Below are 14,533 nucleotides of genomic sequence, written 5' to 3'. Positions count from 1 at the left end.
AAAAAAAAAAAAAAAAAAAAAAAAAAAAAGGTCAGGACACCAGGAGACAGTGATGTTTTCCAAAAACCACACAAGAAAGCATTGCAAAAAGTAAGGTGGGGAAGACAAGCAGATGGTATAATGGTTATGTCGTTGGACTCCCACATAGTTGACCATGGTTTGAATCCTGGACCCAGTAGTTTAAAACTCATGCTGGGTGTGTGTGCATGTATGCCCAAAATCCCAAGAGAAGAATGGAGGAGAAGGGATTACAATATGGTCATTCCTCCTGGGGGGTAATTGGTAATTTCTTGCTTTCTATCTTTCTTTAGTGTGTATGTGTCTTTCTAGCGAGCACATACACACTAAAGCAAAAATCTCTCTCTCAAAAAAAAAAGAAACTAAGTTTACAGGAAAACAGACATTATTAAAGACAAAGACAAGCATCTGTAGATGAAAAAGACTTTAATTTGGGAAGCTAGGATATAAGTCATATGAAACATGGGAGCATAAAAACAGAGAAAACTACATAGTTAAAAAACTCATCTAAATACAGCAGAGCATGATTTACATACATAAACATAGACACATTTTTTTAAACCTCTACTGTAAGTCATATTATTGATGAAAAGACAAATGTAATCTACATAAATTTAAGAAGGCCTACAAAACTTTCATTATTTCTGTTCTTAAAACCTCAATGTTATGGGACCAACAGGTGGCATGGTGGTTAAGGCAACAGACTTCCACATGGTCGAACGTGGTTCAAGTCCCAAGGCTTCCCTTCTCACCTTCTCTCTCTTTCTCTGTCTCTCTCTGGTGAGCACACATGCCCTAGAGCAAATTTTAAAACAGCAGTAGATATAAATAACATTAAATAAATAATTCTAAAAAAAGGAAAAAACCCTCAAGGTTACAAAGGAATTTTATACCACCCAAAATGAAATTAACTGGAATATCCTTGCAAACCAAGGCTATATTCAATTTCTAAAGACCTGAAACACCAAACCATAAATTGTCATATGATTTGGCTTTAGAGTAGAATTAAGATATAGTGAAATAAAATCCCATGCCAAAGTTATGAACATACATTGAGTAAAAGAAGTAGATCTTTTTTAAAGGAAGTTTATTTCCTCAATGAACTATCAACTAATAATCATCATTAAACTTTGTATTAATTTCTGATCTTTACTAAGGCAATCATGCTAAAATGCATACTGGCTTATCAACAAAAGGTTTCTTTCTGATTTAATTTACATTTTTATACTTAACTATCTTCAGAAATGCTTTATACTAAAAATGAATTTAAATCAAAATAAGTCATGAAAAGGAATCTTGTACACATTCAGAAACAAACAAACCTAAGTGTTTATTAAAGAATTATTTTTTTGGGAACCAGCAGTTAGCGTAATGGCTATGTCGCTGGATTCCCACGTAGTCGACTGCAGTTCACGTCCCGGCCCCGGTGGCTTAGAACTCACGCCAGGCACGTGTGCATGCGTGCCCAAGATCCCGAGAGGAGAATGGAGGAGAAGGGATTGAGGCGTGACCATCCCCCCTGAGGGGTGATTTCTCGCTTTCTGTCTCTATGTCTCTCTCTGTCTGGCGAGTGTATGTGCCCTATAGCAAAAACGTCTCAAAAAAAAAAAAAAACTTTTTTTAAATTTTATTAATTATTATTATTTTTATTTCCTATCAGGCATGCATGCTCATCAGAGAAAGACTGACAGAGAAAGTAAGGAAATGAGAAAGCAAGTCGCAGGGTCCAGAACCACAGTCAGCCGTGGGGGAGTCCAGTGCTTTAACAACTGCACCATCTGCTGGCCCCAAACCTAAGTTTTTAAATTGCACAATCATAAGCAACAGAAGACTGTAACAACAACTACCATTTCACAAGCACAAGACACTATGCCAAACATTTTATACTCATTTATGTATTTGATACACGTAATTCTATGAGCTATGCCCATTACTATACCAACTACACAAATGAGAAAAAGTGAGTCTTAAAGAAATTAAAGTAACTCACGTATAACCTCACAACTAACATAGGTTAAAAGCTTGTACTCTGAACTGTGGTATCCTATTTCTAATTTTAAAAAATCTATTCCATATTCTCTAATATCCCCTACCATATTATAATTTTCTTATTCTAGCTAAACCTGAGATTACCAAATACAAAATTCTAAAGGAATTAATCTCTTTGAATCTATTAATAATTGGCATAGACAGAACCATGGTAAACAACTAAAGACTTTATTCAAAGAACTAAAATTATTAAATTCTCTCTCCCCATTTTCAAAATTCAAGGAGGAAAAAACATGGAGAATAAAATAAAACTACATGGTTTTGAGTTAAGTTTAGCTTGAAACTTAGGCTAATTTGTTTGTAGATAAAAATTCTAAATTCATCTTTCCTAATTCCGTCACCATTCCTACTTCCTATGAAAAATAAGGACCACCAGTAATGCTAAGCTTTTCTTAACAGTGACTGTACTTTGTAAATACAATGACCAGTAATTGTAGAATGATCTAGTTCCTAGGTCAGGTAAATATATTGTAGTTTTACTTAACTGATATTATTACATAAGAACTAACTCAAAATCCCCAAATCTATAAAACTAGATGATGGCTACAACAAATAGTATTGTTGTGCCCTAGTTGAGAAGTTCCCAAAAGACCACAAGGGTGCAGTTCCGATGTAAACACACAAGGGTTGCTTTTATTCAGGCTCGAGCCAGGCCTCCCAATCTTACCCAGGATTAGCAATCTTACCTGCACAGCAGGTCAGAGTTGAGAGACCCGGTGTTAGTTGAGTTGGGTTTTTATTTGGCTGTTGGGGGGAGATCAAGGGGTGCTGAGGAAAGCATTCAAGCGACAATACATTGGTTGTAGATTACAGGGAGTGTAGCTGTCTCTGGTTGATTGGTTATTAAGCGCTGAGTTAGGCAAAAAGTTACTTTAAGTTTCTGGTATCTCCTTTGTTTCTTTCATTGGTCAGTCCCGGTGGGGTGATGGTCTCATGACTTTTCTACGTGCCCGGCTCGCCTTTCTTTTGAAATGGTGCCATCCCCCTCAGTAAGGTGGGACAAAATGGAGTCACTCTGGTTCTGCTCTGGTCCTTCAGTATCTCATTATCATGTATTTAGAACAAGCAAATTTCAGTACATGTTTAAATATGGTAGTATTTAAAACTATACCACCATACACAACCAAAAAAGTTTCCAAAACTAAATCTCTTACGAGAGGTTTTTTTCAACTAATAAAATTATCTTGTAATCATGAATTTGGATTACTTTTTCTTGATTCAACAAAATTAAGTGGTCACTAAACAGAAAGCACCAAATAAAAATAAGGTGTCCTGTGAGCCAAATCCCACATGGCTAACCACATGGTTCAAGTTTGAGTCAGGCAGCTCGAGAAACATACCAGGCACGTGTGTATTCATGACCCAAATCTCAACAGGATCAAGAAAAGGGAGAGAAGAGATTTCTGCACCATGGCATTGCTCCATGGAGGGGTGCTTTCTCTCTTCTCTCTCCCTCTGGTGAACATGTACATGCCTTCTGGCAAATTAAAAAACGAATAATAAAAAACAGAAAATACATGTTTGGCTCCTTCAATTGTTACAAAAAAAAATCTAATGAATTTTCTCCAAAACACGTTATCTCAACATAATCCTGGAAAATCAACCTGGAGTACTCAGCAGAAAAAGAAAATTAACTCTTAAAATGTTTAGCCATGTTCTATAGCAACTAACTACATTTTTAAACAAGTCTCAAATCTAATGTGGCTTGCGTATTTTCATTAAAGGACAGACTGAGACGAGATAAACAACAGAAAGAATATTTAGTTCTGTTCATTTAAAAACAGGGAAGAGAGAGCCATTTGTTAAAGGAAACTGATTAGCAATAAAAATTACATTATATTCAAGTTAATAACATTAAAAACTATGACAGCCCTTTCTATTCAAAATTATTAATTTGTCATAATGGGAACTACCATTTATTTTAACGAAAATGAGCTTGATTATTTTGTTCATTTGTAATATACTTTAACACAAGATAGTCAAAATAAACATGACCTTTCAAAACGGACAGCATAAATTACTAGAGAAATTCAAATCCAAAAAAACAAACTTGGGGGAGAGATTACAACATCTATTACAAGAAGTTTAAATCTCTAATATACTATAAGCATTTACAATGAATTCAAAAAAGAATTAGTCCAATAGAAAAGTTAGCAAAAAACACAAAAGAAATACCAATGGCTAATAACAGAAGTTCAACCACACCAGCCATCAAGTATAAATGAGCTTTTTTGTCTAGATATACACAAGATTTTTATATCCCAGTATCTTCAACACTGTGAAAAAAATAATACCTATGAGAAGAAATATAAATTTGTGCAGCATTTCTGAAAAGTTGTCTTTCAATTATCAGAAGTTTAATAGCAGATTTTTTGACCCAGAAATTGCACTGATGTAAATTTATACCAAGATAATTGCATAAGTGGAAAAATAGGCAAGCATGAAGTAAACATTTTATCTCCTCCTGGTCACCACCAGTGGCCTCTCCAGTACCTCTCCATTTTTCACCTTTGAGAAAGCTAATTCATCTTAACCTTCTCATATTGCCATGTAGAGATAAATCTTTGCTTTCCTCTGAAATGCAATTATCTATGTTAGTCTAAATAAATTACTTAATCTCTCAAAATTTCCATTTTCTAAACCAGAACAAATAGTTATCTCTCAAAAAACTGTTAGATAAAATATTTAACTTATGGGTTTGACCAGCACCATGTCATACCACCAATAACAGCTACTATTTATTGGGCCCTTCTATGTCAGGCAACATTTGGTCTTAATATCAACCCTATATAGTAGAGAGGCCAGCAGGTGGCGTAGTAATTGGAGGTGCTGAAATCCCACATGGCTGACCTCAGTTCAAGTTCTGGACACAGTGGCTTGCTTTCTCATGCACGCCCCCCCAACCCCACCCCCGCTTGCTTGCTCTGTCCCTCTCTGGTCAAATTTAAATAAATAAACAGTTAAATAAAATAATTTTTTTAAAAAAACACCTTATATAGTAGATACTAAGAATTACCACTCTCATTTTACAAAAATACAAGAAGGTTAAAGAGACAAAGATAATTAACGAAGAGATAGGAATTCAATCCAGATTGCCTGGCATCCAACTCTACCCTCTAAAACCTTAACCATTATTTGGTATTACCATGCTATTACTATTCCTACTGATCCCAATTTTCCTCTGAAATTTCAGCTATTTTCCCAAAATCATTTCCATTTTCTTCTCATCTTTCTTGTATTTCCTGAGAGCAATAGTTGGTTTGCTGTGCCAAAGGGGCCTAACCATCAATGGGATTAGATTTACATTTAAAGCATCTATACCATATTCTTCTCAACTTCTCCTAATTACTTCATCTTTCTCCATAAAAAAAGTCTACAGTAAATACTCTCCACTTTCTTGTTATTACACATTAGTTTTGCCTACAGAAGAAATATCATCTTTCAAAGACTTTAGAACAGGAATGTTACAAGAGAAATTTTAAATGTCAAATTAATCGGAAACATAAAATATTTATCATCAATAAGTACTGTAATAAGAACGGGTAGAGAAAGGGATGCTCAAGAGAGACAACAGTGCACAGGGGGACCCAAACTGGGTATAAACAGAGAGCGCAGAAAACGTAGTGCTAGTAAATTTTTCTCACAAGAAGAATCATGCAAAAACTGGACCTCCATTACCCACATTTCCTCACAAACAAGCCATCAACTGATAAGCAAAAAAGAAAAAGACTTGAGAATCACTGTGAATCAGAAATGTAATCTAGACAAGCTACAAAGACCCTTTGATCCTTCCTTTAGCCTAAAAAACAGCTTTAAAAATCATTTTTATTAAGAAAAAGTAACATGATAGTTTAGAAATCTTTGCCTCCTCATCCCAAAGAATTTAACTTATTAAAGCCTAAAAAAAATTTTACTAAAGTGAAAATCTGTTATACTACTATTAGAACTATAATAGGCCCAGCCCCCCTACGCCATAAAACACTGCTGCTCCAGTCTGAGGCCTTGTGAGAGCTCCTGGTTCAATTACACACCCAATCTGAAGGCCAGGCACAGTGGTATGCCTATAGTCTTAGTTACTCCAGAGGCAGGAAAAGAACTCTGTCTTATATTATTTTAAAAAAAAATAAATAAATAAGAAAACGAGATACATACATATATATATATATGGCCAATGCATAGGTAAAACCACATATTGAACTGAAACAACATACTAAACTAACCAAATAAATGCAAATTTCTTTTCTCTTTTAATAAGTAGTACCTGAGTGAAAAAAATAAGTAGAAATAAGTAGGCCAATTAAATAAGTAGAAAGACAACAGCCCAGAAAGATATGAAAAGGGAAGCTAAGAATGCTAGACACAAATTTGAAAGATTTCTCATTTTACTAGGATTTGCCTCAATCATATATAAGTTGTCTTGCATAAAAACTCACAGGTTGGCAAGAATCATTAGCCAGACCTTGTAGCACTGAAACACTTTATTAATGAACATGTTTCATAAGCAAACTTTGTTATAAAATTGGTTCACAAAGGATTTCTTACCAAAAATTCTATAGCTTATCTAGATTACATTTCTGATTCACAGTGATTCTCAAGTCTTTTTCTTTTCTTATCAATACTCACCTCTCTAATCTATCTGGCTATTAAAGTTTATCCATATATTTATCTCTGATACATATATTAGATTGTCAGAAAAGGCATGACGCATTTTTGCATAGAAAAAAACTAAGTCATGACTTTTCTGACAAATATATGTCTCTCCCTATTTAAAAAAAAAACTCAAGTCATCTTAGTGTTTCATGGGGCTTAACTGTACCACGACAGATAAAGCCATAATTCAGGGCCAGGAGGTGACATGGTGGCTAAGGTAGCCAGATCCCACATGGCCAACTACGTGGCTCAAGAATTAGACTGGGCAGCTTGAAAAATATGTAGGGCACACATATATGTATGCGTGCCCAAAATCCCAAGAAAATGTGGCATGGTCATTTTCACAAGGGGGTGTGATTTCTCATTTTCCCATCTCCCTGTCTCTCTCTAGTAAGTGCATACACCCTGTAGCAAAAGACTAAAAAGAAATTTAATTTAAAAAAAATTTTAGGAGCAAGCAGAAGGCAGATGGAGTCACTGGACTCCCACATGGCCGACTGTGGCTTGATTCCCAGCCTGGTGGCTTGAAAATCACTCCGGGCACATGTGAATGAGTGCCCAAGATCCCAAGAGGAGAAAGAATTATGGCATGGCCATCTTCCCTGAGGGCTGATTTCTCATTTTCCCTTTCACTGTCGTCGTCTCTCTCTCCAATGTGGAGCACACACACTATGGCCAAAAAAACCTCTAAAAAGAATTTTATTTTAATTTAAAAATAGGGCCAGCAGGTGACGTGGAGGTTAAAGTGAAGGCTCCTATAGGGCCAACTCCCTGGTTTGAGTACTAAACCATCAACTTGAAAATGATGCAGGGCATATGTATGTACATGCCCAAAATCCCAAGAGGAAACTGGAGAAGTGACTAAGGTGGAACCATCCGTGGAACCATCCCCACTGGGGGTGATAGCTCTCTCTCTTTCTCTCTCTCTGGTGAGCACATGTGCCATGCTACAGCAAAAACTCAAAAAAATAAAATTAAAATTAAAATAATAAAACCATAATTCATTTTACTCTACCACACTCCGGCCAAGAATAACTGTGCAAATTTTCAAATAATAGCTACTTTTCCTATCTATAAAATTATGCATTCCAAATGTGGAAGACAAAAAAAATTGATGCTTTTCAAACATCAATATAAAAGATCACTTAAATTTTTTTTCTTATACTTCATGGTTCTATAGTCTTATAAAATGAATTAATTACTAGAAAAATTATGGTGTGTTTGTATGCCTCAGTAGTACTAAATTCATAGAAGTTTCTAAATATCTACTTTCAACATTTTAACTTATCTTTTTATAGACAGGTAACAACTCACATACTAGCACTGGTCCCTTGACACGCAATGATTAGTAGTGTCCCATGTCATATATTCTCAGTAGACAAGTCTTTGGGAAATATTTCACATATCTAACAACAATAATACAGCCTGGTGAACGGCTATGAATCCCTTTGTGCTGCTTTGCACATTCCACATTAACTTCAACAAGTTCCTAAAGATAGTAAGACCTACAGCCATATTTTCTTAGCTTATTGGCCATACTCAGAAAGAAAAGAAAGTTTTCTAAAGCTCCAACACCTCTATTATTTGTAATCAAGCAAACTGTGCCTAGTTATCTTTGCTTCTTCTTATACCTCATCCTCAAAAAAAAAAAAAAAAAAATCAAAACATCTTTTCTCCATAAGTTCTGAATCTAGAGCCCTCTCTGCTACCTAGCAATCATTAGGTATTTATTCTGGCACTAATTAACACACTGCTCTGTAAATGTTCTCTAGCAGGTACATGCACTGTCTTCTCTCAATTAGATTTTGAGAAAGCAGGAAAAACATCAGTTCCTTTTTTTGATTTTCTACATAGCACACAGTAAAACTACCTACAGTAAAGATTCTAAACTTATCTGATCCCAGGAAATCACACAACCCTATAGGTAAAAATCAGCAAACTTGGCCCAGAAGTTGGCCTGAGATTTTGAAAAAATGGTTTACCTAACTATGAAATAGTACTAAGTATGGTCTACCTACCTGTTCTCTGAAATCAGTATAAAATAAAATGTCACCAAGTAAAAATAATAGTCTGCATCAATAAACTTGGAATTATTTACAGAATTTTAGTTTCTGTCACTCCAACTGTATCATAAACAGACATTATAAATTACTACAACGAAAGAAAACTAGGTAGTCTCCAAATGCTTTCAATTCACAGGGTTTAAGATGTAGTAGTACTCTTATGCCAACAGTACGTCTAATACAAAGAGATTTTAAACCACCTTAAGTCAAATGTTAACAATTTAAAAGTATGTACAACATATACCCACTGAGATTTCTAACTATACAGCCTACTACTGGAAAACCTCTCTATGTCCCTATATTATGTATTATTATAAATGTAAACGGAAAAAAAAATAGTGCTTCAAAGCTCCATGAATACACAAACCATGAATTTCTAGGCAGAGGCTGTGGATGCTTTCAACTTAGACAATGAATTTTAGAGATAAAATGAGTTTTAGAGATAAAAGACACCATAGCAATTATCTAGGTTAGGCTCATTTTAGAGATGGGAAGATTACGGTAGAAAGTTGGCCTAAAGTCACAAAAGTTAGAGACCCAGGACTCCAAATATCACAACAGAGTAATCATCTTATTCTATTAGTCTGCTCCATTAGAATATAGTCTAATATCGCTCCAAATATTGAGGTTACATTTTTAGTAACATTTCATTATTTTCGTTTAAAATATATTTGAAAAAGAATACTATATATCTTCCCTTTTCCAGTCCCCAGTGATGTTTACTAGTTCTTCAAAATAAATGTCAGTAGTTCTAAACCATATTTCAACCTAAAAATACATTTCACCAACCTCTCATACTGGGAATACTTTCAGGTATTCATCTACCATTAGGTCGTCCGGAAAGTCATGACTTATTTTTCTGTTTTTCTATGCAAAAATGTGTAATAATTTTCCCAATGACCCAATAATTTTACTTCTTACTCATATATCATCAAAAATGCTACTTATTACAATTAACTGATTATTATTTTTAAAATGAGAACAAGTCATTAAAGGGATCCCTAAGACAACTTAAAAGCTTTCTAGTTCCTCCCTAAAGAGCTGCAGATAACTTCATTTCCAGGTTGTATCTGCTTTTTAGCAGTTTACTGTGATATTTCATATTGACAGTTTGTCTACTGTCCTCTCATTACTGTCAACGAGTCTGCTTGTGCCCACCTCTACTCTACTTTTAAACATACAGATTTAGAAACTACATTTCCAACTTATGAACAAAGTATGTAAAGGAAGAATAATGTATTCTTAGTGAAAGTCCATAAGGAAATCTATAAAAGAAAACCCATACAGTTTAGTCTACAATTCTAGTTGCTTGAAAGCATTCTGTAATTACTTTCTTTTTCTCCTCCATATCTCAAAATGGAGATAACGTTGGGCCATGAGGTGTTAATGTAATTTACACCTGGCCCCATTAAAATTCTGACTTGGGAACACCTACTCTACATAAAATTTTTAAAACCACTTTACTGAGGTATGACTGACATATAAACTGCTGTACATATTTATACAACTCAATGAGTTTGAAGATAGGTATACGTTGCAAAACCATTATCACCAGAATGTTCCAGAATTTTACCTTATACTTCTCTCTGATCATAGCCTTCCTAAAAGCAACTTAATTCCTATCAGTTTTTCTAAAACTAATATTCTTTTATCTTAGGTCTTTCTCATTATTTAGGAAGCTGAATGCTATAACATTACAGTAATTTCCACTAAGACATGCAATCCCCTGAACATCTTTAGCTGCTGTTGATCCTAATCAAAAAGATTACTCTCTATATATATGATTATTAGTATTAACACAATTCTCACTAAGACCCAAAGGCATCAAACCATTCATTTCAACTGGTCACATAATCAGTCCTTATAAAATACCCCAAAGATTTATATATAATTTATCAACCTAAGTTCCAAATAAATTTAAGTTAACTTTTAAAAATGAAGAAACTTGAAACTATTTTTAAACAAGCCAATTACAAAATGTTGAAAATGTGAAGTTTGTCTTGTAAAGAGTTTAAATTAATGGAGACTCTGCAATTTATACAAACAATCAGAAAAATAAAGTTAAAACTTGATTACTATTCCTACAATGGGTCATATTAACAGCAACTATAACATTAGATATTATCTTAAAAATACACTAAGTTTTTAGAACAAAAATAAGCAACAACAGGGTTTCAACTCATCACATAACATCACCCTACTCCATGCACAGAGGTAACAATTTCACATATAAAAGATAAGAAAGAAGGATAAACAAAAGGCCAGAAAAACATTATAGCCCATAAAAACCTATCACCCCACTTACAAATATCTTGGTACTGTGCAGGTAACAGTACCAACAACAGTACACTATCAACTCCAAATTCCATTTAGTTTTACTCAAGATTTAATTTCACCTACCTTTCTTCTCTGGGAGATGTTGAGGGCACCAAAGTCATTAAACAAGGATGAAGCAGGTGAAGTTAGAGGATCTGGAAGGTAAATTATGTAAGTTTTCACTCAGACAACTCAGGTAACGCACAAATCTAATAAATGTTTAACAATACCTAAAATAGTAATAAAAAATCATGTATCACAATAATTAAACAAAGCGACTTATACATAGTGGATTTTCTAATGTATTCTAAGTAAAATAAACACAAATTAGTGAAAATTTGATTTAGCCAATATTCAGTATACACTTATTGGAAAGCTATATGGATTAAAATACTGTTTGATCAGAACCGAAAGAAAAAAATGAAATAGAGAAAAAAAAAGAAAAAACTTAAATACTGCACTGGGAGTATGTTTATATAAGCAGTAAAGCTAGCAATATAAATAAATGTTTGCATTCTGGAAACCAAATCTTAAAAGATTAACAGAAGACAGAGAATCAATCATTTTTGAGAGATCCAGACTTAGACTTATCGATAGAAAAGGCAAAGCCTTATAACTAGCTATTCTAGGGTCCGGCAGGTAACATGGTGGTTGAGGGTTCTAGACTCTTACATGGCTGACAGCGGTGCAAGTCCTGGACTGGGCGGCTTACTTTCTTACGTTCCTTCTCTCTCCCTCTCTCACTCTGTCCCTTTCTAGTCAAATTTAAATAAATAAATAGTTAAATAAAATAATTCTTTAAAAAAAACTATTTGTTTTACAATCTTTAATGTTTTAAAGTTTATCACTAGATTTATTTTTTTAAGAATTATTCATTTTAATTTTATTTATTATTATTATATTTTAATTTGACCAGAGAGAGATGGGGGATGGAGGGGGAGAAGAAATCAAGCTGCCAGGACCAGGACTTGAACCATGATCAGCCATGTGGGAGTATGGTGCCTTAACCATCACACTACCTGCTAGCCCCAATTTATTTATTTTTTATTTCATTTTTGCCACAGGGCATGTGCACTAACTGGAGACAGACAGAAAGAAAAAGTGAGAAATCAACTCCCATGGAATGGCTATGACTCAATCCCATCCTCCACTCTCCTCTCAGGATTTTCAGTATGCACACTCACGTGTTCTACGTGATTTTCAAGCTGCCGGGTCCAGGAACTTGAAGCACAGTCAACCATGTAGGAGTATAACACCTTAACCACCACATTACCTGCTGGCCCCTATCACTAGATTTTTTTCTTACTCAAAAGAAAAGGTAAATTATCAACTGTTTATAAGGTAAAATTGTTAAAGAATTAAAAATACAAACATGAACTCCAAAGATTTTATACACTGAAAGTTTCATTACTCTGTGACCAGAAGCTACACACAAAGTTATCTCTCTTAATTTTTTCTCACTTTACATATTAGAACAGTTTCTGAAAATGTATTAGATACAGTGAAATATTTTTTTTCTTCATTTTTGAACTTTAATATTTTTTTTTTTTAAGAGAGAGATTTTTGCTGTAGGCAACATGTGCTCACTGGCGAGAAAGAAACAAAAAGCAAAAAATCACCCCTCAAGGGGGATGACCATGAGGGGTCTTCCCTTCTCCTCCATTCTCCTCTCGGGGGTTTTAGGCATGCATACTTGCGCCTGGCGTGAGTTTCAAGCCATCAAGTCTGGGACTCAAATCTGTCGATCACATGGGAGTCTACACTTTAACCACTACCGCACCTTCTGACGCCCTGAGTGTTATCTTACATTTCTTCATCTCATTAAATTATCTATAAAATTCTTAGAAAATATATTAAATGCCCTTATTTAAAGGAATTTGAAATCTCTTCATAACGAAGTACATATAGATTACTGCTTTATTTCTCTGTCTTCTTATATTTGGATTTTCATAGTCAAGCTCTTCATTAGAATTAATATTAATTTAATATTAAATAATAAACTATGAAAATGGTAATAAAAGAGCAAGATATAAATTATCTTTATATAAAGTACACATTTAAGGCACTTAAAAATAGGCATTCATCTGAGGCCAGCAGGTGGGATGGTGGTTAAGGTGCTAGACTCCCACATGGCTGACCAGAGAAAGAAACAAAAAGCAAAAAATCACCCCTCAAGGGGGATGACCATGAGGGGTCTTCCCTTCTCCTCCATTCTCCTCTCGGGGGTTTTAGGCATGCATACTTGCGCCTGGCGTGAGTTTCAAGCCATCAAGTCTGGGACTCAAATCTGTCGATCACATGGGAGTCTACACTTTAACCACTACCGCACCTTCTGACGCCCTGAGTGTTATCTTACATTTCTTCATCTCATTAAATTATCTATAAAATTCTTAGAAAATATATTAAATGCCCTTATTTAAAGGAATTTGAAATCTCTTCATAACGAAGTACATATAGATTACTGCTTTATTTCTCTGTCTTCTTATATTTGGATTTTCATAGTCAAGCTCTTCATTAGAATTAATATTAATTTAATATTAAATAATAAACTATGAAAATGGTAATAAAAGAGCAAGATATAAATTATCTTTATATAAAGTACACATTTAAGGCACTTAAAAATAGGCATTCATCTGAGGCCAGCAGGTGGGATGGTGGTTAAGGTGCTAGACTCCCACATGGCTGACCAGTTTGAGTGCCAGACCTGGTGGCTTGAAACTTTATGCCGGGCATATATATGTACATGTCCCAAATCCCAGGAGGTGAATGAGAAGAAGAAACTGTGGCATGGCCAACCCTGTGAGAGGTGATTTCTCTCCTTTGCTCTCACTCACTCACTGTGAGCATATGCACCACCTTATGGCAAAAGCCTAAAAAAAACAAAAGTATTCATCCCTTAATGCTACCTTTGATAGCAAGTAAAAATCACCATTTAAACTCTATAGAATACCAAAAATACATAATGCTACAAATGCATCAAATCATTTTATAAATATTTAGATGCTATTATTGGAGCTGGACTCCCTCCCTCATAGCAGATAGCTTACTCTCTTATTCTCTCTCTCTCTCTCTCTCTCTCTCCCCCTCTCTCTGGTGAATCCATGTTCCCTATAGCAAATATAAAAAAATAATAATAGACTAAATTAAATACTTTTTTTAAAAGATGCTATTATTTTTCTGTGTCAAAAGGTTAAAATTTCCAAACTGTGGTGGAAATTGATCTCTACCCACAAGGTATATCACAGGAAACAATCCATGTGCAAATTCTTATTCTCATCATTATTAATCAATATTAACTGACAGTAAAATATTAAGACTCAATTGTCCCTTTTTTTTTTTTTTGAGAAATTTTTGCTATTGGACACGTGCGCTCGCCAGACAGACAGAGAGAGACATAGAGACAGAAAGCGAGAAATCACCCCCCAGGGGGGGTGGTC

General features: G+C 34.6%; 1 protein-coding gene across 1 annotated transcript in view; it reads right to left on the bottom strand.

Annotated features, from left to right (window-relative positions):
- PAN3 (poly(A) specific ribonuclease subunit PAN3) overlaps positions 1–14,533 on the bottom strand; it is a gene marked incomplete at its 5' end in the record, with an annotated part of 156,723 nt that overhangs the window by 136,040 nt on the left and 6,150 nt on the right. The window contains 1 exon segment of the mRNA XM_014583104.2: positions 11,181–11,251. Within this exon segment, the coding sequence (XP_014438590.1) occupies positions 11,181–11,251 (71 nt within the window).

The sequence above is a fragment of the Tupaia chinensis genome, unplaced genomic scaffold (genome assembly GCF_000334495.1).
Source record: "Tupaia chinensis unplaced genomic scaffold, TupChi_1.0 Scaffold144045_1, whole genome shotgun sequence".
Classification (NCBI taxonomy): domain Eukaryota; kingdom Metazoa; phylum Chordata; class Mammalia; order Scandentia; family Tupaiidae; genus Tupaia; species Tupaia belangeri.
The sequence above is the reverse complement of the archived record's forward strand: the minus strand, read 5'-3'. Positions and strand labels throughout refer to the sequence as shown.